The sequence below is a fragment of the Myotis nattereri genome (assembly GCF_964212035.1).
Source record: "Myotis nattereri genome assembly, chromosome: 1".
NCBI classification, from domain to species: domain Eukaryota; kingdom Metazoa; phylum Chordata; class Mammalia; order Chiroptera; family Vespertilionidae; genus Myotis; species Myotis nattereri.
In genome coordinates, this window is record NC_138075.1 from 154,116,423 (window position 1) to 154,142,704 (window position 26,282).

Genomic DNA, 26,282 nt, shown 5'->3' on the forward strand with positions numbered 1-26,282 from the left:
GGAAGGGAGAGGGATAGAGAGTTAGAAACATTGATGAGAGAGAAACATCGATCAGCTGCCTCCTGCACACCTCCCACTGGGGGTGTGCCCGCAACCAAGGTATATGCCCTTCACCGGAATGGAACCTGGGACCCTTTGGTCCGCAGGCCGATGCTCTATCCACTGAGCCAAACCGTTTAGGGCCATAGTTAATTTTTATTGCCCCAAAATATTCTTTCCAGTGGATCCACCATAATTAACAATTTCCCTATCATTGTATATTTAGATAATCTTTACTTTTTCTGATGCCATTAAATAACAGTGCCATTAACATCTTCATATTGTAGGGGAAACAAAACTTTATTTCTGTCCTCTTAGGATATCTGGTTCAGTATTTCAGTTAAAATGACAGAAGACAGATTAATAGGAGAAAAGCAAACAGATTTTTACATGTACATGGGAGCCCCCATAGGAAAATGAAGACCCAAAGAAGAGGCAAAATCTTAGTGCTTATATGCTAGGTCAAAGGAAGAGAGGCAACTGGGGAAAATTAACATATATATGTATATATGTGTGTGTGTATATATATATATATAAAAAGAGAGAGAGAGAGAGAGAGAGAGAGAGAGAGAGAGACTAAAGAAGAAGATAAGAGTTATTTTAATAAAGTCTTTTTGTACAGAATTCACTCTCTCTTGGCTCCTCCCATTCCAGGAATAATGTTTCTCTCCTCCAGGTATAGGGAAGGCAGCTTTCACATGGGAGTTCTACCTCCCACTTTCAGGAAGAAAGGGGAAAGTGAGCATACTCTTCTTGCACTTGGTGTTCTTCAAGTGCCTGTAGCTCAAAATAATCCTAGTCTCCAAGTAGCATATTTTGGGTGACATATTCTGCCACCCTTCAATGTACATGTAGTTCTATTTCCTAGGATAGATTCCCAGAAACGGAATCATAGTGTCACAGGAGAGGTTAATTTAAAGCCTTGTACATATAAAAAGCAATGTTTAAAATAGGAAACAATGTGCTACTTAGGAATTGTCTTTTTTTATTTGAAAAGGTCCTTATTTTGATGTTCTGCCTTCTTCACTCTTTCGCTGCCTTCTTCACTCTCTTGCTGAAGAGAGACTGTCTCTTCCGCTCTGGGAGACAAGGGGGCTCATCATTTGATTTTAATGGTTTCCTAGAGACAGCCCTAATACTTCCCATTACCTTTGGTAATTGGGGGGCTATTTTACATGAATAATTTAGCGTACATGCCCCAAACCTCATCTTAGGTCATTATTTTCGACCTTTCTTGTGCCTTGGCCTGCGGTGAAAGTCCTAATGAGCAGTGAAATAGGTATCGGGCCTTGGGATTCAGGAATAGAATAAAATCCAAGGCCACCCAACTAATCTGCAGGGCTGTTCCTTCCAGCCTTCTTCCCTTTCCCGCTTCTAGGGCGCCAGGAGGGGCGGGGAGAGGGAGGGGGCGGGATTCACGTTTCCTAGCAACCGCCGGGCTGTCCCATGATTGGCTGGCCGCAGAGCGGTCACCATTTTCAAACCCCGGAAGATGGCGGCGGCAGCGGCGGCGGCTCATTCCTGACAGAAACTTCTGTCCGGACAGAAGTGCTTGGGCACGGTGCCCGTCCCGGCGGACTTCCCGGGCACCCGGCCACTGCCCCATCCCCCTGCGCGCCATGGAGCCCGAGCTGGCGGCCCAGAAGCCACCCCAGCCGCCGAGACGAAGCCGCCGGACTTCCGAGCTCGGCGCGGGCGGCGCCGCGGGCCCTTCACCTGACACCCCCGGGCCGGAGCCGGACCGCAGGTGAACGCGGGCGCCGGCAACGACTGGGACCCGGGCCGCTGGTCAGAGCCCCGAGAGGGTGGTAGGTGGTAGGTGGCCGGAGTGGCGGGCGGTCATCCTCCTCCTCTCGGCCTCCCTCTGGCCGGGGCTGCGGACTCCGGCTGGTCACTCGCCTCCCCGCTCGGGAGGCGGGCCGTGCCGCTCCGCGGAGGCCGGTAGTCCCCGCCGACTGGGCAGCTACCGGAAGGGGGCAGTGCCGGAGGAGGCCGAACCCGCCCTGGAGCCCGCGGGGCTGGGGGAGCGGAATGTTACCTGAGCGCGGGGACTTCTGACACTCCCAGGGCCATGCGATAATTCCAGAGCCAGGCTCCCTGGATTTGCATCCTGGTTCTGCCGCCGCCTGCTCCGAGGCTTTGACCCAGTTAGTGAGTGCGCGGCCCCCGCTGCTTCATCCATGAAGTGAGGCTAGTGGTGCTCCCTACCCTGTGGAGTCGCCGTGGGGATGGATCATGAGTCAAAGCTTGTCGCTCACACAGGCATCTCAAATGCTGAGAAGAGTGTCTGGTCCATAATAAGCATTCGGCACATTTTTTGCTGTTGTTAAACAAACGAAAATCATTGATTCATCCATTTTGGTGTTGAAAGAGAGAGAGCCTTAAAAATTGGTACAGCTTCTTTTATATATTAGGCTTTTTGAAGCTCAGTGAAATTTCACAGCTGGATACTGGGAATGTGTCGTCCTGTATTTCCTAATTCCTGATGTCGTGCTGTTTGCCATGCTCCCTCCACTGAAGGGCTCTAAAGAGTTCTGTTAGTAATCTTAACCAGTGAAACAGTTATTTTCACGCACACAGCCACAGTTAAGGAGCAGTTCTTTGCAAATACTATAAATATCGAATAGAAATAGCGTTTTCATCTATCTTTGCCCCGTGCGACTTTAGGGAAATCCATTGAACGTTACATATCACCTGTATGGCAGGAATATAAGTGCATACCCTTTTAAGGGTTTTGTAATATTTTCCTTTTAAACGGATTAAGAGTAATGCTATCCATGGATAGAAAGATAATAATACTGTGATCTGTAATATACCGATAGTGATAGGACTTACTCTTGGAATTTTGTTTTTCCAGTAAAATCAATGAATCTGTAGACTGGATAGCCAAGATTAAAGGTACTCTCAAGTCAGGCTAGCTGTTGTATAAACTCAGATCTGAGGTTTATTGTTCCCTTTAAAGGAATTTAATTTTGGGGGTGGACCGTTTTTTCAAAACCTATTTTAAACAAATGAGCCAGTTCTTGATAAGCCACGACTGTCATTATTATTACTATTTATAGTGATAGTTGCTAAAAATAAAAGAATGCTCACATTAACTTCTTTCTTTTTTAATCTTTATTGTTGAGAGTATTACATGTGTCCCCTCTTTTACCCCCACTGACTCTCTCCAGCCCATCCCCTCCCCTCACCCCAGGCTTTAACCTCCCTATTGTCTGTTTTCATGGGTTATGCATATATGAATACAAGTTCTTCCCTCCCCCGCCTTCCCTCAGAGATTCTGCACTCTGTTCCATGCTTCCATGTCTCTGGATCCATTCTGTTCATCAGTTTATTTTCTAAGATTCCCCATATGAGTGAGGTCATGTGACATTTGTCTTTCTCTGACTAACTTATTTCACTTAGCATGATTCTCTCCACGTCCCTCCATGCTGTCTTAAAGTATAAGATATTCTTCTTTTTTACTGCTGCATGGTATTCCATGCTGTAAATGTACCACAGCTTTTTTTTAATCCACTCTGATGGGTTGTTTCCAAGATCTTAAGCTATTGTAAATTGTGCTGCTACCAACATAGGGGTGCATACATTCTTTCTGATTTAAGATTCTTAGGATATATTCCTAGAAGTGGGATCACTGGGTCAAATGGCAATTCTATATTTAATTTTTTGAGGAAAGCCATACTGTTTTCCATAATGGCTGCAGCAGTCTGCATTCCCACTAGCATTGGACTAGGGTTCCCTTTGCTCCACATCCTCGCCAGCCCTTGTCATTTATTGACTTGTTGCTGGTAGCCATTCTGTCAGGTGTGAGGTGCTACTTCATTGTTAATTTGCATCTCGCTGATGAGCACTGACTTTGAGCATGTTTCCATAGGTCTCCTGCCCATCTGTATGTATGTCCACTTTGGAGAAGTGTCTATTTAGGTCCTTTGCCCATTTTTTAATTGGATGTCTTCCTTTTATTAAGTTGTATGAGTTCCTTATATATTTTGGATATTAACCCTTTATCAGATGTATCGTTGCCAAATATGTTCTCACATATAGTGACCTCCCTTTTCGCTTTGTTGATGGTATCTTTTGCTGTGCAGAAGCTTTTTATTTTGATTTAGTCCCATATGTTTATTTTCTCCTTGTTTTCCTTTGCCCTAGGAGATATATCCTTAAACATATTGCTACTAGAGATGGCTGAGATTTTGCTGCCTATGGTTTCTGCTAGGATTTTTATGGTTTCACGACTTACATTTAATTCTATTATCCATTTTGAGTTTATTCTTGCATATGGTATAAGTTGGTGGTCTGGTTTCATTTTTTGCATGTATATGTCCAAATTTCCCAACACCAGTTATTGAAGAGACTGTCTTGACTCCATTTTATACTCTTGCCTCCCATGTCAAATATTAATTGAGTATAATGGTTTGGGTCAATTTCTGGGTTCTCTGTTCTGTTCCATTGATCTCTATGTCTGTTCTTTGGCCAGTACCAGGCTGTTTTGATTACAGTGGCTTTGTGGTATAACTTGATATCTGGTCTTGTGATCCCTCCAACTTTGTTTTTCTTTCTCAGGATTGCTGTGGCTATTCAGGATCTTTTTTGGTTCTATATAAAATTTTGGAATATTTGTTCTAGATCTGTGAAATATGCTGTTGATATTTTTTTTTTATATTTTTTATTGATTAAGATATTACATATGTGTACCCTCTACCCCCCCTCTCCCCGCTCACCCCCTCACCCCCCCGTTGTCCGTGTCCATTGGTTAGGCCTATATGCTTGCATATAAGTCCTTTGGTTGATCTTTCCCCCTTGCCCCCACCCTCCCCTACCTTCCCTCCAAGGCCCGACAGTCCAATCAATGCCTCTCCGTCTCTGGATCAGTCCTTGTTCATCAGTTTATGTTGTTCATTATATTCCACAAATAAGTGAGATCTTGTGGTATTTATCCGCTCTCCAGTTCCATCGATGCTGTGGCAAATGGTAAGAGTTCCTTTTTCTTCTTCCTCTTCTTAAAGAATACCTTTCAGCATTTCATATAATGCTGGTTTGGTGGTGATGAACTCCTTTAGCTTTTTCTTATCCGTGAAGCTCTTTATCTGACCTTCCATTCTGAATGATAGCTTTGCTGGATAAAGTAATCTTGGTTGCAGGTTCTTGCTATTCATCTCTTTGAATATTTCTTGCCACTCTCTTCTGGCCTGCATGGTTTCTGTTGAGAAATCAGCTGACAGTCGGATGGGTACTCCCTTGTAGGTAACTGACTGTCTTTCTCTTGCTGCTTTTAAGATTCTCTCTTTATCTTTTGCTCTTGGCATTTTAATTATGATGTGTCTTGGTGTGGTCCTCTTTGGATTCCTTTTGTTTGGGGTTCTCTGCGCTTCCTGGACTTGTAGGTCCATTTCTTTCACCAGGTGGGGGAAGTTTTCTGTCATTATTTCTTCAAAAAGGTTTTCAATATCTTGCCCTCTCTCTCCTTCTGGTACCCCTATAATTCTGATGTTGGTACGCTTGAAGTTGTCCCAGAGGTTCCTTACACTATCTTCATATTTTTTGAATCTCTTTTCTTTTTTCTTTTTCGGTTGGGTATTTTTTGTTTCTTTGTATTTCAAATCTTTGACTTGATTCTTGGGATCCTCTTGTCTGCTGTTGGATCTCTGTAAAGTATTCTTTATTTCAGTCAGTGTATGCATAATTTCTAGTTGGTCCTTTTTCATGACCTCCATGGTCTCACTATACTCCTTGAGGGATTTATTAAATTTATCGGCAGTTTCCATAAAATTCTTGACAAACCTTATAAACGTGGCCTTGAACTCTATATCCAGTCGTCTGTCCTCCTCCGTTTCTGCCAATTGTGACCTGTTTCTCTGTCTCCGCATTTTGGCTGCTTCCCTGTGTTGCTAGAGTGGCCCTGCGCGCCAGGTGTCCTGTAGGGCCCAGTGGCTCAGCCTCCCCAGTTACCTGGGGTGGACACTCTTGGTGCCTTGGTTGTTGTAGGATCACTGGGAGGAATTGACCTCCAGGCCAATTGGCTGTGGGAAGCAGCTGTGTCTGAAGTGGGAGAATGGTCCCCCTCTGACCACTGGGTACAGTGGCTCCTGGATCTAAGGAGGTGCTAATTCAGCCCCTGCCTGAGGCCACACAGCAGGAACTACGAAGAGGCTCAGCTGTGAAGCAATGCAAGCTGCTGCGGGGCCTTGGGCTTTCTCTTGGAAGTTCCGGGTCTGGCTGGCCCGGCTGCAGTTAGGTAATTATCAGGTTGCAAAGTTCTGGGGCATTCACATGCAAAAGCCTCTGCCGCAGCCTGGGTGGGGCGGGGCCTCAGGGAGTCAAAGGGCTGGAGAAAGAAGCCATGGCTGATTCTCCGCGCCCGGAGTCGCGCGTCTCAGTGTCCCGGCAATGGCTGCAAGCACCTCTGAGGAAAAGCGGCCCCCAAGTTCGCCCGCTGCCGCCTGAGAGAGCAGCCTCTGCCCGTATGTGTCCTGGGTCCCCAGAGACTTCCCGGAACCGGAGTTCAGAGCAATCGGGAGCTTGTGATTCAAAAAGACAGCCGCGTCCTCAGGTGCCACCCCTTTTCCGCGCGCGCGAGCCGCTGCCGTACCTCTGCACTCAGCCTCCGCAGCTCCTCTGGCTCTCAGCGTGCTTTTCTTTTCTTCTAGTTGTAGAAATTACACTCAGCCAGCCTTCCTGTTGTTTTGGACGATGTTTGCTCCGTCCTTTGGGATAATTTTCAATTGTTGTGGGAGGCGACTATTTCCCGGTGTTTATCTATGCCGCCATCTTAGTTTCTCAAGAGGGGTGTGTTTTTTCTATGCTGTTGATATTTTAATACGGATTGCATTGATTCTGTAGATTGCCTTGGGTAGTATGGACATTTTAATGATGTTGATTCTACCAATCCATGTATACTATATATTCTTCCACTTGTGTATGAATTCTATCTCTTTTTTCAACATCCTGTAGTTTTCCCAGTACAAGTCTTTTACCTCCTTGGTTAAGTTTATTTCTAATTATCTTAATTTTTGTTGCAATGGTAAATGGCATTGTTTGTTTAGTTTCTCTTTTTGAGACTTAATTATCTAATCTAATAAAAGAGACACATGCAAATTGACCACACCTGTGCTATGCCCCAAGCCACACCCACCAGCCAATCAGAGCGACTATATGCAAATTAACCCAACCAAGATGGCAGCTGGCAGCCACAGAGCTGGAGCAAGCAGGAGGCTTGGTTCCCCAGCGATGGAGGAAGCCAAGCTTCCCACCTGCCCTGACAGGCTGTGGCCTCTGTTCAAGGCAACAAAGTTTAAATTATAGAAGCTAAATAAATCCCAGATACCTTCTTCCAGCCAGCCTCCACTGGGAGCTTGGGTGGCTGGGGGCCATGACCAGCCTGAAAGCAGCTATCAGCCCCTCACCCAGGATGGCCACATCCTCATGGGGTGAGGGTCCCCACTGGGGGGCTTGGCCAGCCTGCAAACGGCCACCAGCCCATCACCCAGACTGGCCAGGTACCCCAGCAGGACCCCCCCACACACCCTGAAGGGGGTGTGGCCAGCCTGAAAACGGCCCTCAGCCCCTCACCCAGGATGGCCAGTCACCCCAGGGGGACCCCCGCCCTGATCCGGGACACCCTTCAGGCCAAACGAGCCTGCCCCCACCCGTGCACCAGGCCTCTATCCAATATAATAAAAGGGTAATATGCAAATTGACCCTAACAGAATGCCTGGGAATGACTGGTCACTATGACTCACACTGACCACCAGGGGGCAGACGCTCAATGCAGGAGCTTCCCCCTGGTGGTCAGTGTGCTCCCACAGGGGGAGCTCTGCTCAGCCACAAGCTAGGCTGATGGCTGCCAGTACAGTGGTGGTGGTGGGAGTCTCTCCTGCCTCCTCAGCAGTGCTAAGGATGTCCGACTGCAGCTTAGGCCTGCTCCCCACTGGCAAGTGGACATCCCCCAAGGGCTCCCAGGCTGCCAGAGGTATATCTGACTGCTAACTTAGGCCCAATCCCCCCGGGGAGTGGGCCTAAGCCAGCAGGTGATCACCCCCAAAGCGGTCCCAGACTGTGAGAGGGCACAGGCCAGGTTGAGGGACACCCCCTCCCCCCCGAGTGCACAAATTTTTGTGCACCGGGCCTCTAGTGTGTGTGTGTGTGTGTGTATATGCCTAAGCGACTGTTCGACCATTAGCTATGACGCACACTGACCACCAGGGGGCAGACGCTCAATGCAGGGGCATGGAAACATGGAACAGAATGATGAATCTCAGGGGCGAGGGGGAGGACGGGAAGAGATTAGCCAAAGATCTCATATGCATACTAGAGGCGTACACTGGTGGGGTCCCTCGGCCTGCCTGCAGGGATCAGGATGAAACCAGCAGTCCAACATCCCCCAAGAGGTCCCAGATTATGAGAGGGAGCAGACCAGGCCGAGGGACCCCACTGGTGCACAAATCCGTGCAATGGGCCTCTAATTGGTGTATAAAAAAGCCATCAATTATGGGGGGGGTTTGGTTTTGTATTTTGCTACATTGCCAAATTCATTTATTAAATACTAGAGGCCCAGCGCACACAAAATCATGGGTGAGTAGCTCGCTGCCCCGCCCTCCACTGCTTGTAGCTCTCCGCCGTTAGTAGCTTCTGCCCGACATGAGAGTCGCTGCTTGTTTGGTCATGACGGTGTTACGGCATGACGGACACGGGCCTTTTATATATAAGAGATAGAAGTATTTTGGTGGAGTCTTTAGGGTTTTCTATGTACAATATCATATCATCTGTGAATAATGAGAGTTTTACTTCCTCCTTTCCAATTTGGATGCCTTTTCTTTTCCTTGTGTGATGACTGTGTCTAGGACTTCCAGTACTATGTTGAATAAGAGTGGTGAAAGTGGACATCCCTGTCTTGTTCCTATTCTTAGGGGAAATGCTTTTAGTTTTGCCCATAAGGTATGATGTTCGCTGTAGGTTTGTTATATATGTCCTTTATCATCTATAATAATAAAAGCATAATATATTAATTAGACTGGATATCCTTCTGGGCGAAGCCTGGGCTGCAAGGGCCAAGACCAGCCGCTGTGGCTGTGAGAGCCGAGCCCCTTGCATGAATTTTGTGCATTGGGCCTCTAGTGTTAAGATATCCCCCCCCCCTCTGTTCTCACTTTGCTGAGGGGTTTTATCAGAAATGGGTATTAGATTTTGTTGAATGCTTTTTCTGCATGTTGATCATGTGATTTTTGTCTTTCAATTTGTTTACATGATCTATCACATTTATTGATTTGTGAATATTGTACCAGCCTTGCATCCCTGGAAAAAAATCCCACTTGGTCATGTTGTATGGTCTTTTCAATATATTTCTGGATCCAATTTGCTAATATTTTGTTGAGGATTTTAGCGTGTATGTTTATCAGGGATATTGACCTGTAATTCTCCTTTGTAGTGTCTTTATCTGGTTTTGGAATTAGGATAATACTGGCCTCATAAAAAGAGCTTGGAAGTGTTCCTTCCTCTTGGATTTTTTGGAATAGTTTCAGGAGTATAGGTGTTTTTCTTTGACTGCTTAGTAAAACTCTCTTGTGAAGCAATCCAGACCCTGGCTTTTGTTTGCTGGGAGTTTTTTTTTTTTATTATTATTATTACTGGTTCTATTTCATCAGTTATTATTGGCCTATTTGGGTTTTCTGATTCTTTCTGATTCAGTTTTGGGAAGTTGCATTTGTCTAGTAATTTGTCCATTTCACCCACATTGTCCAGTTTATTGACACATGTTCATAGTATTTTCTTAAAATCGTTTGTATTTCTGTGGTGTCAGTCATTACTTCTTCACTTTCGTTTCTGATTTTACTTATTTGGGTTCTCTCTCTATGTTTCTTGAGTCTAGCTAACAATTCATCAATCTTGTTTATCTTTTCAAAGAATCAGCCTTTGATTTCATTGATTTTTTTTGTATTGTTTTTTGTATGTCATTTATTTCTGCCCTAATATTTATTATTTCCTTCCTTCTACTTACTCTGGGCTTTTCTTGTTGTTCTCTTTAAGTTGTAGTGATAAATAGTTTATTATTAATTTTTATTGGTTTTTTTTTTTTGAGGTAGCCCTGTAGTGTTATGAACTTCCATTTCAGGACTGCTTTTGCTGTGTCCCAGAGATTTGGGGTTGTTGTGTGTTCATTTTCATTTCTTTCCAGCAAGTTTTTTATTTCTTTCTTGATCTTGTTGTCAACCCAATCATCTATTTATATAAAACCCTAATATGCAAACAGACTGAACAGTGGAACAACCGAACAACCGGTCGCTATGACGTGTGCTGACCACTGGGGGGTGGAGGGGCGCATGGAACATGGCTGGCATCAGCTGCAGGCAGCAGAGCGCAAAACATGGCGGGTGTTGGCCATGGCAGGATGATGGAGCAGGTGAGCTGGGGCGCCAGACCAGGGCGGGCACCAGTTGCTGTCATCGGGGAGAGCCTCTGGTAGTTACTGAAAATTCTTCACTCACACGCGCTGCAATCTCGCTCGGCGCTCACATCTGCTGCTGGTGCCAGCCCTGCTCGCACCCACTACTGGCACCCAGCTCCGGTCCTGATCGCTCTGCACCATCAGCGGGTGTGAGCAGCGGCTGCCAGCCCTGATTGCCCCTCAAGGTTTCTCCACCTATCCCTGCTCCTAAGGGGTGATCAGGGTCGGCAGCCGCTGCTCGCACCCACTGCTGGCAAGGTCCTTGCTTGCACTCACTCCTGGCCCCAGAGCCGCTGATCGCACCCGCTGCCAGCGCTGGCTCTGCTTGCACCCAGAGTTGCCACTCGCATTTGCTAGTGGCTGCCGGCCCTGATTGCACCTGAGGGCTTCTCCACCTCCCCGTACTCCTGAGGGGCAATCGGAGCAGCAGCTGCTGCTTGCTCCCACTGTCGGTGCCAGCCCCACTCGCACCTGCTAACAGCACAATTGATTGAGGCCAGTCCCATCAGTGTGTGGGATCAATGGCAGTGGGAGCAGGGCTGCCAGTAGAGAGGGGAGCAGGGGCTGTGGCAGGAGCGGCCGGGCGGGGGCGCAGAGGATGGGCCGAGATCCACCCCTGTGCCTACCGCAGCCTTGCGACCCATCAGCCCCTCACCCAGGCTGGCCAGGCACTCCTATATAATAAAAGGGTAATATGCAAATTGACCCTAACAGCAGAACTCCTGGGAATGACTGGTCACTATGACACACACTGACCACCAGGAGGCAGACACTCAATGCAGGAGCTGCCCCCTGGTGGTCAGTGCGCTCCCACAGGGAGAGCTCTGCTCAGCCACAAGCCAGGCTGACGGCTGCCAGTACAGCGGTGGTGGTGGTGGGAGCCTCTCTTGCCTCCTCAGCAGCGCTAAGGATGTCCGACTGCAGCTTAGGCCACTGGCAAGTGGACATCCCCCGAGGGCTACCGGGCTGCCAGAGGGATGTCTGACTGCCAGCTTAGGCTCAATCCCCCGGGGAGCGGGCCTAAACCAGCAGGTGGTCATCCCCCGAGGGGTTCCAGACTACAGGAGGGCACAGGCCGGGCTGAGAGACCGCCCCCCTCCCCCCCGAGTGCACCAATTTTTGTGCACCGGGCCTCTAGTGGAATATAAAATTGGAGAATGGACTGGTAATCCAGGAAGCCAAACAGTAACTTTAATAACATTTGGCCCCAAATGACCAGGATTTGATCAATTCCTGCCAGCTTCCCTAATTTTGTCCTTCCTTCTAACTTAGAAACATCCAGATAGAGCAAGCCAAATTACACCCCAATAAAGCATATAGGATACCTGCTCCTGGTTAGCCTGCCAGTAGCCTCCAAACCAGGGCAGATCTAAAGCTGTCTCTTTTTTCCTACTATAAAGCTTTCCCTCCTCAGCCTGCTTTTGAGTCTGCCAAATACAAGTGATAGCCTTTACTTTTCTCATTTGGTTCATCTTTATTTCCACAAAGGAGAAAAAAAAACTATTTACATCTGAAATGATTAGCAACAACTATAGTTTACAAACTATTTTTATTTCCTGTGCTAGTTTAGCGATTTTTCTCCATGTTTTATAAACATTAAGGTTTATATTTTATAAAGTTGAAGACAGGATTTTGTCATAAGGATTCTCTCTATTTATTTACATTGCATGGAAAGATGACAAGAAAAATCTGTCACTTACTAAAGAACAAAATCCTAGTCAAATTGTAATCGTAAGACCTTTGTATCAGATATAGTTGTTCAGAACCTTTTATTTGCTTTATTAAATCATAATTTTTAAAAAATCAGTACATGAAAGAAATTTAATGTGAACTGCAAATTAAATACATTTAGATTTTATTTATTACTAGAGGCCTGATGCACGAAATTTGTGCATTGGGGGGAGGGGCTCCCTCAGCCTGTCTGCGCCATCTGGCAGTCCTGGACCCCTTGGGGGATGTCCAACTGCTGGCTTATGGCTGGATGGCCTGCTGCTGCTGCATGGCCTGCTGCTTGAGCTTCAGCAGCTGCTGCATGTGCACGGGCTGGGCCACCATGGTCTCTCCTGCGAATATCCTCGAGTAGGTAAGTCAAGCGCAGAGGCAGGCTCACCCTGAGTTCCCTGCACTTCCCTGAGTCACTGAGTTGTTCAGACTGACTTCCTTCTACAAAGAACGGCACCGGGATCGGGCCTAAGCTGGCAGTCAGGCATCCCTCTTGCAGTTCGGGACCCTTCGGGGGATGTAGCAGTTGCCAAGCGGCAGGCAGCCAGGGAGGAGCCTGAATTGGGGCCCGGCATCATGCCACTCACGCTCATCCTGGCCCATTGCACCTGCTGCCGCTACTCAATAGTGCTGCCACTGCTCAGTAGTGCTGCTGCGGAGTCAGGAGAGGGTCCCGCCGTGGCAGCTGCACTCACTAGCCATGAGCCTAACTTCTGGGTGAGGAGCGCTCCCACTGTGGGAACACACTGACCACCAGGGGGTAGCTCCTGCATTGAGCGTCTGCCCCCTGGTGCTCAGTGTGCATCATATTAACCGGTTGTTCTGCTGTAACGGTCGCTTAGGCTTATATTAAACAGATGTTAAGAATACCCTTTTAGCCCCGGCCATGTGGCTCAGTGGTTGAGCATCAACCTTGCTTGAGTGTCAACCCACGAACCAGGAGGTCACAGTTCAATTCCCAGTCAGAGCACATGCCTGGGTTATGTATGGGCTCCATTCCTAATAGGGGACATGCAGGCAGCCCATCCCAATCAATGAGTCTCTTTCATCATTAATGGTTTCTCTCCCTCTACTTTCCTTTCTCTGAAATAAAATATATATATAAAACATTTTTTAAAAAGAATACCTTTTTATTGTTTTTAAAATACTAAACATGAATATTAAGTTTTATCAAATATTTTTCGATCATTTACTGTTTTTATTTAACCTATTAGTGTAATATATAAAGAGATTCCATATAATTGAACCTTGTATATGTCCCTAAAATAAACTGCTTGGTTTGGTAATTATTTTTTTAAAATACTCTTAATCTATTCACTAATGTTATAAAGGTTCTGTCAATTTTATGAATATTCTAAAAGTAATTAGGACCTGTACCTTGCTTTTTTTTTTATGATTGAATGACTAATAGGCTACATTAAACAGTTTTGAAACTGAAAAGAATTAGTTTTTTATATGTCTAGTGCTTTATTTTACTGACATTATTCTCTATTTGTTGTTTTAATTTCTGTTAACAGATATTCCCTTAGGAGAGGTAGCTCCTTCACATTTTTAACACCTGGACCCCACTGGGACTTCACTTTGGTGAGTAGATGTCTAGGTTTTTATTTCAAGACATTAGATAGAATTATTTCCTGGGTTGTCTGTCAGTCTGGTATACAGCTCAGTTGTCTGTATTTCTCTCAACATCTTTAGTATCCTAATTTATCCTGCTAACAAACTAAAAGACATTTTTATTTCAACTAAATATAAAACATGTTTTGGAAAGAAACATTCATCTTTAACTCTATGTAAACCTTTCTCTTATTCCCACCAGTGTTAAAGTTAACACATTGTATGCGGGAAACGTGTTTACACGTTTTACGTATTTATACGTTCTACCAGTGTAGTAGAGCGCGGGACACGTATTAATACGTTTTTTATAGACTAGCGGTAGAATGCGGGTAACGTATAAATACGTAAACTAAAGTTATCGTAATTTTACTGAACGTTGCCATTTGCGCAAAAAATTAGCAAAAATGGCCCGTGCCACCTGTTAGCGCGCGATAAAAACTACCCGCAAACAATGTGTTAAAAGAATGTTATGAAACATTAATTTATTTTTTTTACATACTCTAGCAGCTTTTTTCTTGGTTGAAAAATATAAAAATGTAGGATATGAAGAATGAATTGCTTTCTGTTATTAATCATTTTAGTATAGAGGGACTTCTTCATTATCTTTGGAATGAGATTTATAGAGACATCTAACTTTGCGCAAAGTGACACCAGAAAATTAATCTTTTTGTAATTAAAAACACATTACCTCTTAGTACTCACCTAAACAAAGTATGTGCAAATAGAGCATGATTTTTATGCTGTTCTTATTTATTTGAAATAGCAAAAGTGACTCTATTTCTAGCATGCTAAACTTTACTTGTGTGCCCGTAATTATGTGCTGATGGATACATCAATACATATTTAATTTGTATTCTATTCTTTTGTCTTTAATTTATATTTCTGTTGGGGACGCCTGTTCAAGACTTCTGTACTCTTATACTAATTATATACATTAATTGGCGAGATAAGCATTCAAAGAAAGTATCTTTTGATTTTAATGCAATTCTGTATTTCCTTTGCAATTTTTTTCATCTTGATCCTTTTCCCTTACTATCTGATGAGCCTACACTTAAACAGAAAAAGTTTAGAAGTGTTTCTAAACTTGATTTGCAAACCTATCAGCAAAAATATTTGAGCATATGTCCCTGGTATATTTATTTATAACTTTTGTATATACCACCTTTATTAGTTAACTAGGGACCCAGTGCATGAATTCGTGCACCTTGTAAGGAACTGTGGGCCACGAGGCTGTGGTAGGCACAGGGGCAGGTCTCAGCCCAACCTCCATGACCCTGCCCAGCCCCTCCTACTGCAGTCCCCTGTCCCGTCTGCAGGCAGCCCTGTTTTCGCCACCACCGCTCCCACGTGCTGATGGTGCCGGCCCTGGCTTGATGACAGCACTGACCTTACTCGCGCCCACTGATGGCACGGAGTGATTGGGGCCAGCATCAGCGGGTGTGAGCGGGGCTGGCGCTGTCAGTGGATACAAGTGGCGGCTGCTGCCCCTATATCCCCTCAGGAACAAGGGGAGGTGGAGAAGTCCTCAGGGGTGATCAAGGCTAGCAGGTGCCACTTGCACCCGCTGATGGCGTCTTGTGATTGGGATTGGCACCGGCAGCAGGTGCACGTATTAGCTATGGCACGGGCTGAGGGTGTGAGTGCCAGGCAGGACCGTGGCACAGGAGCAAAGAATTTTCAGTAACCAACAGAGGCTCACCCCGATGACAGTGACAGACACCCCGCCTTGGTCTGGTGCCCCCACTCACCTCCACCATCCCGCCATGGCCAATTCACACCATGTTCTCCACACGCCCCCTGGTGGTCAGCGCACATCATAGTGACCGAATGTTTGGTTGTTCCGCTGTCAGTCTATTTGCTTATTAGCCTTTTATTATATAGGACTAGAGTCCTGGTGCACCAAAATTTGTGCACTTGGGGGGAAGGGGGGTCCCTCAGTCCGGCCTGTGCCCTCTTGCAGTCTGGGACCACTCAGGAGATAACGACCTGCTGGCTTAGGCCTGCTTCTGGGTGGCAGAGGGCAGGCCCAATCCCTAGGTGCAGCCCCTGGTCGGGCTCAGAGCAGGGCTGATTGGGGAATTGGGGCACCGCTCCTGTCATGCACAGAGCAGGGCGGATCGGGAGGTTGCGATGCCACCCTCAGTCACGCTCAGGGTAGGGCTGATTAGGGGGTTGGGGCACCGCCCCCTGTCACACTCAAGGCAGGGTCGATGGGGAGGTTGCGGCGCCACCCCCTGTCACGCACAGAGCAGGGCCAATCAGGGGGTTGGGGCGCTGCCCCCTGTCACTCACAGAGCAGGACCAATCAGGGGTTTGGGGCGCCACCCCCTGTCACGCACAGAGCAGGACCAATCAGGGGTTTGGGGCGCCACCCCCTGTCACGCACAGAGCAGGGCCAATCAGGGGGTTGGGGCGCCACACCCTGTCACACACAGAGCCGCAGGGCGATCAGGGGGTTGGGGAGCTCCCCCTATCAGGCACAGAGCAGGGCTGATCAGAGGGTTGGGGCGCCTTCCCCTGTCATGAGCAGAGCAGGGCCGATAGGGAGGTTGTGGCCCCGCCCCTTGTCACACACAGAGCCGCAGGGCGATCAGGGGGTTTGGGTCCTGCCCCCTGTCACGCTGATCCCGGTTCAGGGAGGCCTTGCGGCTCCGCTGATCCCGGTGCTGGGAGGCATATTACCCTTTTACTATATAGGATAGAGGCCTGGTGTATGGGTGGCGCTGGCTGGTTTGCCCTGAAGGGTGTCCTGGATCAGGGTAGGGGTCCCCACTGGGGTGCCTGGCCAGCCTGGATGAGGGGATGATGGCTGTTTGCAGCTGGTCACACACCCTTCAGGGTGGGGGTCCCCACTGGGGTGGCTGGCCAGTCTGGGTGAGGGGCTGAGGGCTGTTTTCAGGCTGGGACTGAAGCTCCCAACTGCTCCTTTTTTTCTTTTCTGGGCTAGCTTTAGCTCTGGCTCCAGCTCTGAGGCCTCTGCTGCTGAAAGAAGGTTTCTGATTTGTTTGGGTTCTATAATCGAAACACTGTATCAACTCCAGCTCTGAGATCCCGGGCTCGCTGAAAGCAGGTTTCTGGGGTTTTGTTTAGCTTCTGTATTTGTTACAATGTTTCTTAAACTGAAAGCTCAGAGGCCGGCAAGGCAGGTGGGGAACGTTGGAGTCCTCCGTCACTGAAGCAAGCAAGCCTCATGTTAGTTTCAAGCTTCCTGGCTGCCGGCCGCCATCTTGGCTGGCAGTTAATTTGCATATTGCCCTGATTAGCCAATGGGAAGGGTAGCGGTCGTACGCCAATTACCATGTTTCTCTTTTATTAGATAGGATTATCTCAAAGCACAATACACATTAAGAGTGAAGTTAATGATACTGGACATAAAAATATATTTCAGGTAGCCATGATAATTTCAGTTTGGGACTCACTTCTTATTGGATCTGATTAGATCGCTATTTTTCTTACCCATATAATGTGAGTACTGATTAACTTATCATTCGTATATTAAATATTTAAAGTTTATTTTTAAGGATTAAGAAATACATAAAAATAAAAGTTCTAACATTTTCCTGCTGCCCACCCCAGGGAAGATATCTTGCATATCCTCCTGGATGGGTATATCCCACTAGGGAAAACACTTTTGTAGAGGTCTGCCATGACAAAAGAAATATCTTATTGTTTATACATTAAAACTTTTGGAATGTCATTAAGGAATTGAAAGAGGGATGTTTATAATTTTTAAATACATAGTTTAAGAAAAGAACAAAAATTGGTGAATTAAAAATGGCGGCAGAGTAGGAGGATGCTGCAAGGACATGCTCCCAGGAACAAGCTGGAATTACAACTGAAACATGGAAAGGCTTTCTGAATAATCAATGGAAAACTCACAGGAGAGTATCCTGATACCCAGGGACCAAAGATGGAAACCACATAGAGACTGATAGGAGGGGCAGAGGCACAAAAGGGCTGGCTGGGCACCCACAGATGGCAACTGAAGTCCTGGAGAGTATCTCAGCTATGGGGGGTGCCACTGAGAATTCTGGAATCAAATCCCAAAGCTGGGCTCCCCAGCAGAGAGCACAAAACTGAGGAAGGTCCCAATATAACATCTAGCTGTGAAAACAGTAGGGTGCTATCTGTCAAGGAGAGGCAGCTGAAAGTTTGGGCACCCTCTTAAAGAGTCAGCACACAAAAATTCCCTGTGGAGCCACCCACCTTGTGCTCTGGCAGAGGGAGGGGGAAGTGGAATGGAGCTATGAGACCAGAACCCAGGACTCACGGGATAGAGCTCAGAAGGCAGACACCCCAAGTCTCCTGGTCTGAGTCATTCCCTCACACAGTGGAGGACATCTTTCCCACATAGACATTTGCCTTGCAGGGGGGATGGAGGGGAGAGACGACACACCTTATTGGAAAACATCTTGCCCTGAGGCCACTTAAGAGATTAAAAGTAACAATTAGCCTCTAGGCAGAAGCAACTGCCTCACCTTGTTGAAAAAACTCTCCTCCCACCTGAGGACGATTGCCTGGGGGCAATTCAAGTCAGAATCTTATTAGTCTGTAGACAGAGGTGGTCTCTGGAGACTTTGAGTCTTTGCCTGATCCATTTAGTCAGAAATAGCTTTTAACACTGTCCTGCACTAGAGATTGAGAGGTGTGGAGGATCAACATAAAACAGTCACAAACCCAAACAGACAACCAAAATGAGGAAACAAAGAAACAACCCCCAAATGAAAGAACTAGTGAATTCTCCAGAAGAAGAGATAAATGAGGCAGAGATAAGAAATTTATCTGAAACAAAGTTCAGAGTAATGTTAAAAATGCTCAACAGTATGAAAAAAGATATAGTATCTATGGAAGAACAGTCTGAGATAAAGAATGACATAACACAAATAAAGAAAACATTGGAAGAAATACACAGCAGATTAGGGGAAGCTGAGGATTGAATCAGTAAATTAGAAGAATTGAAAATATCACTCAATTAGAGAACCAAAAAGAATAAAACAATTAAAAAACAGAAGGACAGCTTAAGGGAGCTGTGGGACGATGTGAAATGTAACAATGTTAGTAAAATATAGGGTTTTTTTTACTATATTTTATCATATACAAGTGATATACAAAATAGTAGGTATGCCAGACGAGGCAGAAAGGGAGAAAGGAATAGAGAAGGTATTTGAAGAAATAATGGTAGAAAACTTCTGTAACCTGGTAAAAGAAAAAGTCACACAAGTTCAGCAGGCACAGAGAACCCCAAACAAGAAGAACCCAAACAGACCCATGCCCAGACACATCATAATTAAAATGCCAAAAAATTAAAGACAGAGAATCTTAAAGGCAACAAGAGAAAAGAAAAATTACCTACAGATGAGTTCCCATAAGGCTGACACCTGATTTCTCATCCAAAACTCTACAGGCCAGAAGGGAATGGCATGAGGTACTCAAAGTAATGTAAAGCAAGGATCTGAGACCAAGATTACTATATTCAGCAAAGCTATCATTCAAAATAGACAGTCAAATAAAGAGCCTCCCAGCCAAAAAAAAAAGGCTAAAGAAGTTCATCACCACCAAGCCAGCATTACAAGAAGTGCTGACAGTGGTTCTCAACCTTCCTAATGCCGCGGCCCTTTAATACAGTTCTTCATGTTGTGGTGACCCCCAACCATAAAATTATTTTCGCTGCCACTTCATAACTGTAATTTTGCCACTGTTATGAATCGTAATGTCAATATCTGATATGCAGGATGTATTTTCATTGTTCGCGACCCACAGGTTGAGAACCGCTAGCTGAGAAGAAAAAACAGAGAAACCTAGCCATACAGAATTAAAATGGCTATAAATAAGTTCCTCTCATTCCCGGGAGCTGGTCCATGCTTGCTGTTTCAAGGGACCTGGCATATATGGCATACCGTTCTTAATATGTTTGCTCACCTTCTTGGCACTATGTGTTTTAACCAAGGTCTCTGAGAAAGGTTGTTTCCCCAGGTAGAGATTTTCCCCTGAAGTTAGGGGGGGAATAAAACCTCTTAACTAAGTGCCAGGCGGGTAATTAATCACTTTAACTATGAACAATCATGCTTAAGCTATATAATCTTTACTCCCTGGAATGGAGATAAGAAACGCCCTAACCTTTGTAATAGAGATTGATAGGATTGAATCAGCTGGTATAAATACAGATGTAACAAGACAGCAAGAGACAGGGAGAGACAGAACCTAGGCACAGAACCTACACAGAACGTTCTCTAGAGACAGAAGAACTTCGCTGGAGAGAACATGGCAAAAGATCCTGGACAGAAACTGGCCTCAGAACCTAGAGACAGAACCTAGCGAGAGAACATGGCAAAAGATCCTGGACTGAACCTGAGTACAGAAATTGGCAAAAGAACCTGACTAGAACCTGGTGACTGAACCTGGCTGGAGAACCTGGAGAACTTGGCTGGAGAACCTAGCAAGAGACCATGGACACAGAACCTGGCTTGAGATCCTAAACAGAACTTTGCTGGAGATCCAGACCAGAACTTGGCTGGAGATCCTGGCTAGGCTGCTGATCAACTGAACGCTGTCTCCGTGTCACTCCTTCTTCGCCGACTCCGTCCACACCTTTGGGGACCCCTGGACCCGCTGGGGTTGGACCCCAGCATCTCATTAGTAACCCTAAATGTAAATGGATTAAAAGCTCCAATCAAAAGGTGTAAGGTAGCTAAATGAATACAAAAACATGACCCAACTATATACTGTCTATAAGAGACCCACCTCAAAACAAAACACACACAGGATGAAACTGAAGGGATGGAAAAAAAAATTTTCCATGCAAATGGAAAAGAAAAAAAAAAAGCTGGAGTAGCAATACTCATATCCAACAAAATAGACTTTAAAAGCATCATGCTAATCAAAATAACTCAGTCAGAGAAAGATAAATATCATATGATCTCACTCATTTGAGGAATATAATGAACAACATAAACTGATGAACAAAAATAGAACTAGAGGGGAGAAAATATACTAGAATATAATAGAAGTAACCCTGTTATTTGCAGATTTTTAATATTTCCCACAACTTTTGTGATATCATAATATGTTAGTACAGTTTTGGTAATATTATTACTCTTAAAATTCTTTTATTCTTGAAATATTAATGTTTATTGCATGTAATATTACTATATGTAAAAGCATTTTTTTAAACATAGTTTATTGGTTTTTTACATAGAGGAAGGGACAGGGATAGAGAGTCAGAAACATCGATGAGAGAGAAACATCGATCAGCTGCCTCCTGCACTATCCCCACTGGGTATGTGCCTGCAACCAAGGTACATGCCCTTGACCGGAATCGAACCCGGGACCCTTGAGTCTGCAGGCTGATGCTCTATCCACTGAGCCAAACCGGTTAGGGCTGTAAGATCATTTTTATGAATAATTGGTGTTTATTGCATGCAACATCATATTTAAAATTGTTTTTCTTGAGATATTAATGTTATTGCTGTAACATTATTATATTTAAGATCGTTTTTCTTGAAATATTAAAAAACAAAACAAAAATTAAGCATCTACCTCAAGAGGTTAGGAAAAGAACAATGAAGTAACTCAAAGGAAATAGAAGGAAAAGTAATAGTGAGAAAAAAATAAAATTTACCCATGAAATTCTTGACAAACCAGTTATAAAACAGAAAACTTCCTTAGTCTGAGACTTTTCACAAACAACAAACGTGATGGTAATGGTAAAATGTTTAAATATATCTTTCAAATTTAGGAAAAAAATCTATAGCTGTGTCTGTTTAGCATTATACTAGTACTCCGAGCCAGCACAGTAAGACTGGAAAACAAGTATATACAAATTAGAAAAGGAAGGACAGTATGATTTCATTTCTTAGAGAAAACATAATTGTCTACATAGAATATCCATAAGAGAATATTAATAGCAGCTATTAGAACTAATAAAGAGTTCAAGCAAGGTTACTGACTATAAACATTATCAAAAGATATCAGGCTTTAGCCGGATTTGCTCAGTGGATAGAGCATCGGCCTGTGGACTGAAGGTTCCCAGGTTCGATTCTGGTTATGGGCAGATGGCTGGGTTGTGGGCTTGATCCCCAGTTGGGGGCGTGCAAGAGGCAGCCAATCAATGATTCTCTCTCATCATTGATATTTCTATCTCTTCCTCTCCCTTTCTCTCTGAAATAAAAATATATTTTAAAAAAAGGTATCAGTATCTTCCAAGAAGACATATAAATGGCTAACAGATATTTGAAAAGATGTTCAACTTCCCTAGCTCTTAGGGAAATCAGAACTACAATGAGATACCACCTCAAACCTGTTAGAATGGCTATTATCAACAAAATCTTATCCCATATAATAAAAAACTAATTTGCAAATTGTCGCCTCGGGAGTTCAACCACTTGCTATAATGTGTGTTGACCACCAGGGGGCATCATGGAATGAAGGAAGGCCCTGGCTGGCAGCTGGGGGAAGGAAGGACCCAATTGGCTTTGATCGCTGGCCAGGCCTAGGGACCCTACCTGTGCACGAATTTTGTGCACCGGGCCTCTAGTAGGAAATAAGTATTGTAGAGAAGTAGTGAAAAGGGAACCCTCATTCACTGTTGCTAGGACTGTAGACTAGTACAGCCACTTTGGAAAACAGTCTGGCAATTCCTCAAAAAATTAAGAATAGACTTACCATAGAACCCAGCAATCCCTCTCCTGGGTATGTACCTGAAAAACTTGAAAATATGTATCCACCAAGATATATACACCCCTGTGTTCATTGCACCATTATTCACATTGGCTAATACATGGAGACAACTAAAGTGTCCTTCGATAGAGGATTGGATAAAGAAGATGTGGTAAATATATATAACTAGAATCCCAATGCATGAAATTCGTGCACGGGGTTTGGCCCTCACAGCTCTGGCTGCCTTGGCCAGCCCTCACATCCCCTCTCAGCCTCAGCCCGCCCTCACTGCCCCTTGCAGCCCCTCGCAGCCTTGCCCAGCCATCACACCCTTGGCTTCGTCCAGAAGTTTGTCTGAAAGGATGTCTGGAAGGTCGTTCAGCTCTTCAGTCAAATTAGCGTATTAGCTTTTTATATAGGATGGAATACTACTCAGCCATCATATAAGATAGAATACTGCTATTTGTAACACATGAATGGATCTTGAAGATATTATGCTAAGTGAAATAAGTCAGTCAGAAAAAACTAAGAACCACATGACTTCACCCATATGTGGGATATAAAACTGAAACTCATGGAGACAGACAGGAGTGTGATGGTTACCAGAGAGAAGGAGGTGGTGGGATGGATCGTGGAGTTGGAGTTGACCTAATAAATGGTGACAGAAGAGGGTTTGATTTTGGGTGGTGTGGACACAGTCAATATACAGATCTTGTATCATAGAAATGTACACTTGAAACATATATGATCCTATTAACCAATGTCATCCCAATAAACTTAATTTTTAAAAAAATCAATAGAATCCTAATATATAAAGAGCCTGGGTCCGTCATGACTGAAACATCAGGATGGAAAACCGAGCACCAGGCTAGGCTCCCAGTTGGTGTGGCCCATGGTGGGAGTCGGTCCTGGGTCCCAGCTGCCCACAATGGGAGTCTATCCTGGGTCCCGGCTGCCCACGGCGGGAGTCGGTCCTGGGTCCCGGCCACCCGTGGCACGGTGGCGGGATGGAGCTGTGGGAACGGAGCCATGCTGCCATTGGACTGGCCTCTGGGTCCCTACCCCTGCCCGCAGGCTCTGGGGAAGCAGAGCCATGCTGCCATCGGACTGGCCTCTTGGTCCTTACACCCAGCCCGTAGGCTCTGGGCAACCAGAGCCATGCTGTGATGGGACTGGAACCTACCCGAGGGGTCCCGGATTGTGAGAACTTGCAGGCTGGGCTGAGAGACCCACCCAAGTGCACGAATTTTCATGCACCGGGCCTCTAGTGTATATATACTAGCAGTAAACAGTTAAATGTAACTTTAAAGATGCATCTTACCTAATAATAGACAAACATGTAAATTGACTGTGCCTTCGCTACGCTAACCAGCCAATCAGGAGAGTATGCAAATTAACCCAACAAAGATGGAGGTTAATTTGCATATGTAGGCTCCAAACGGCAGAGCTAAGCCTGACGGCCCCGGGGCCGGAGCAGTGAAGCCTGACGGCTCCGGGGCTGGCTCCAGCCGGAGCCTGGCCAGAGCGAAGTCCTGGGTCCTGGGTGCCAGAGGCAAACTGGTGCTAGTAGCCAAGGGAAGGGAAGGCCTATTGCACAAATCTCTTCGTGCAACAGGCCTCTAGTTTATTATAATAAAAACAATTTTAAAATCTAGGAATAAATCTATGAAAAGATCTTCAAGACTTTTTTTTTTTTAAGATCTGTAAGACTTTATGGGAAATACTAGAGGCCCGGTGCACAAAATTCATGCAATGGTAGGGTCCCTAGACCTGGCTGGTGATCTGGGCCAATCAGGACCTTCTGGCTGCTGGCCAGGGCCTTTTTTCCCTGGCTGCCGGCCAGGGCCTGCCTTCGTTCTGCACCGCCCCGTGGTGGTCAACGCACATCATAACAAGCGATTGAACTCTCAGTCGAACTCCCAAAGGGACACTTTGCATATTCACCTTTTATGTATATAGATTGGAAAGCATTAGTAAAGAACATAGGACACTTAGTTACATGGTGATATACCACATTCAGACAAGGAAATACTCAATAGCATAAAAATGTCAATTCTTGCCCTAACCGGTTTGGCTCAGTGGATAGAGCATCAGCCTGTGGTCTGAAGGGTCCCAGGTTTAATTCCGTTCAAGGGCATGTACCTTGGTTGTGGGCACATCCCCAGTAGGGGGTGTGCAGGAGGCAGCTAATTGATGTTTCTCTCTTATTGATGTTTCTAACTCTCTATCCCTCTCCGTTCCTCTCTGTAAAAAATCAATAAAATACATTTTTTTAAAAAACATCAGTTCTTCTCCAAATTAATAAATTCAGGGTGTAGTTCTGATAGAAATCCCATTAGAGTATAACAGATGTCATTCTCAGTTCACATGGAAAAATAGAAAACCCAGAACAGTGAATGTAGTGTACAAGTTGTAGAGCATATGAATTACTGTATTAGTTATTAAGCATTACTACCAAGGTACTATAATTACACAGCATAATATGGGTGCAGGTATGGATAAATAAACTGATGGAACAAAACAGAGAACCCAAAAACTGACCTATGTATATTTGAGAACTTACTATATCGTAAGCATTATGTAGAAATGGTGCTATCAATGAATAGTATCAGGAGTGGACTGACATGTTAGTTATTACCTTGTACCACATACAAAAGTAAAATTCTAGATGGATTGAATATATAAATATGAAAACATTATTTTGCCTTTAAAATAATGAAAAGAAAATATAGTAGGATGTTTTAAAATCTGTTAAATTTCTTTATATATAGATACTAGAGGCCCGGTGCACGAAATTCATGCATTGGGGTGTCCCTCAGCCCAGCCTGCCCCCTCTCACAGTCTGGGAGCCCTCAGGGGATGTCCTACTGACGGCTTAGGCCCGCTCCCTGGGAGCGGGCCTAAACCGCAGTCTGGCATCCCTCTGCGGGCTGATCAGGGGAAGGCGCCACCCCCATCACCCCACTGCTGCTGCACTGCCAGTTGCCAAGGTGTTTTCATCAACACAGACTCTAGTCCCTTCACCAGAAAAAAATGACAACTTTCTCTAGGCATTTTCAAGATGTTTCTTTCATAGGATATGACATTTCTTTTTTTAATCCTCACCTAACAGTATTTTTTCATTGATTTTTAGAGAGTGTGGAAGAGAGAGGGAAAGACAGAAACATCAATGTGAGAGGAACACTTCGATTGGTTGCCTCCTGCATGAGCCCTGACGTGGGCCCTGGCCAGGGAAGAGCCTGCAACCTAGGTACATGTCCTTGATCGGAATCAAAACCAGACCCTGCGGTCCACAGGCCAAGGCTCTATCCACCGAGCCAAACTGGCTAGGGCAGGATATGACATTTCTCAGCCCCTCCAGCAGTGAACCTTCGTTTTTTCCTCCAGGAGTGAGGTAGAAAAACTCTAAATCACCTTCTTGGATTCTTATCACCGAAGTTATCAAGAACACTGCAAGTGGTGTACCAGGATCTTAGCCAGTGAGCTGTAAGAAAGGGTGCTTCCTCTACAGGTCACGCACAGAGGCGGGCCTGCTGGGGCACTGTCTTCTGGCGGCGGTGGCCTGGGCACGCCCCCCCGCCTCTTGGCTCCTGCTACCAGGCCTGCTGGGGCCAGCAGGCAGTGGCAGCAGCCTGGGCAGGCCCTCCTTCCTCTCCACTCCCGCTTCTGGGCCTGCTGGGGCGCTGTCTCTTGGAGGTGGCGGCTTGGGCACACCCCCCTGTCTCTCTGCTCCCACTTGCCTCAGAGCGCAAGCAATCACCTCCCACCCATCTACACGCACAACCTCCTCCTGATCCTGTCATGACTGGAT

At 45.6% G+C, this 26,282-nt stretch overlaps 1 protein-coding gene across 1 annotated transcript in view; it reads left to right on the forward strand.

The window, feature by feature from the left end:
* Window positions 1-1,658: 1,658 nt before the first annotated feature.
* Window positions 1,659-26,282, forward strand: part of NET1 (neuroepithelial cell transforming 1) — a gene marked incomplete at its 5' end in the record, with an annotated part of 57,300 nt that continues 32,676 nt past the window's right edge. Inside the window, 2 exons of the mRNA XM_081093922.1 lie at window positions 1,659-1,786; window positions 13,720-13,786. Coding sequence (XP_080950048.1) covers window positions 1,659-1,786; window positions 13,720-13,786 — 195 coding nt within the window. The remainder of the gene's footprint in view (window positions 1,787-13,719; window positions 13,787-26,282) is intronic.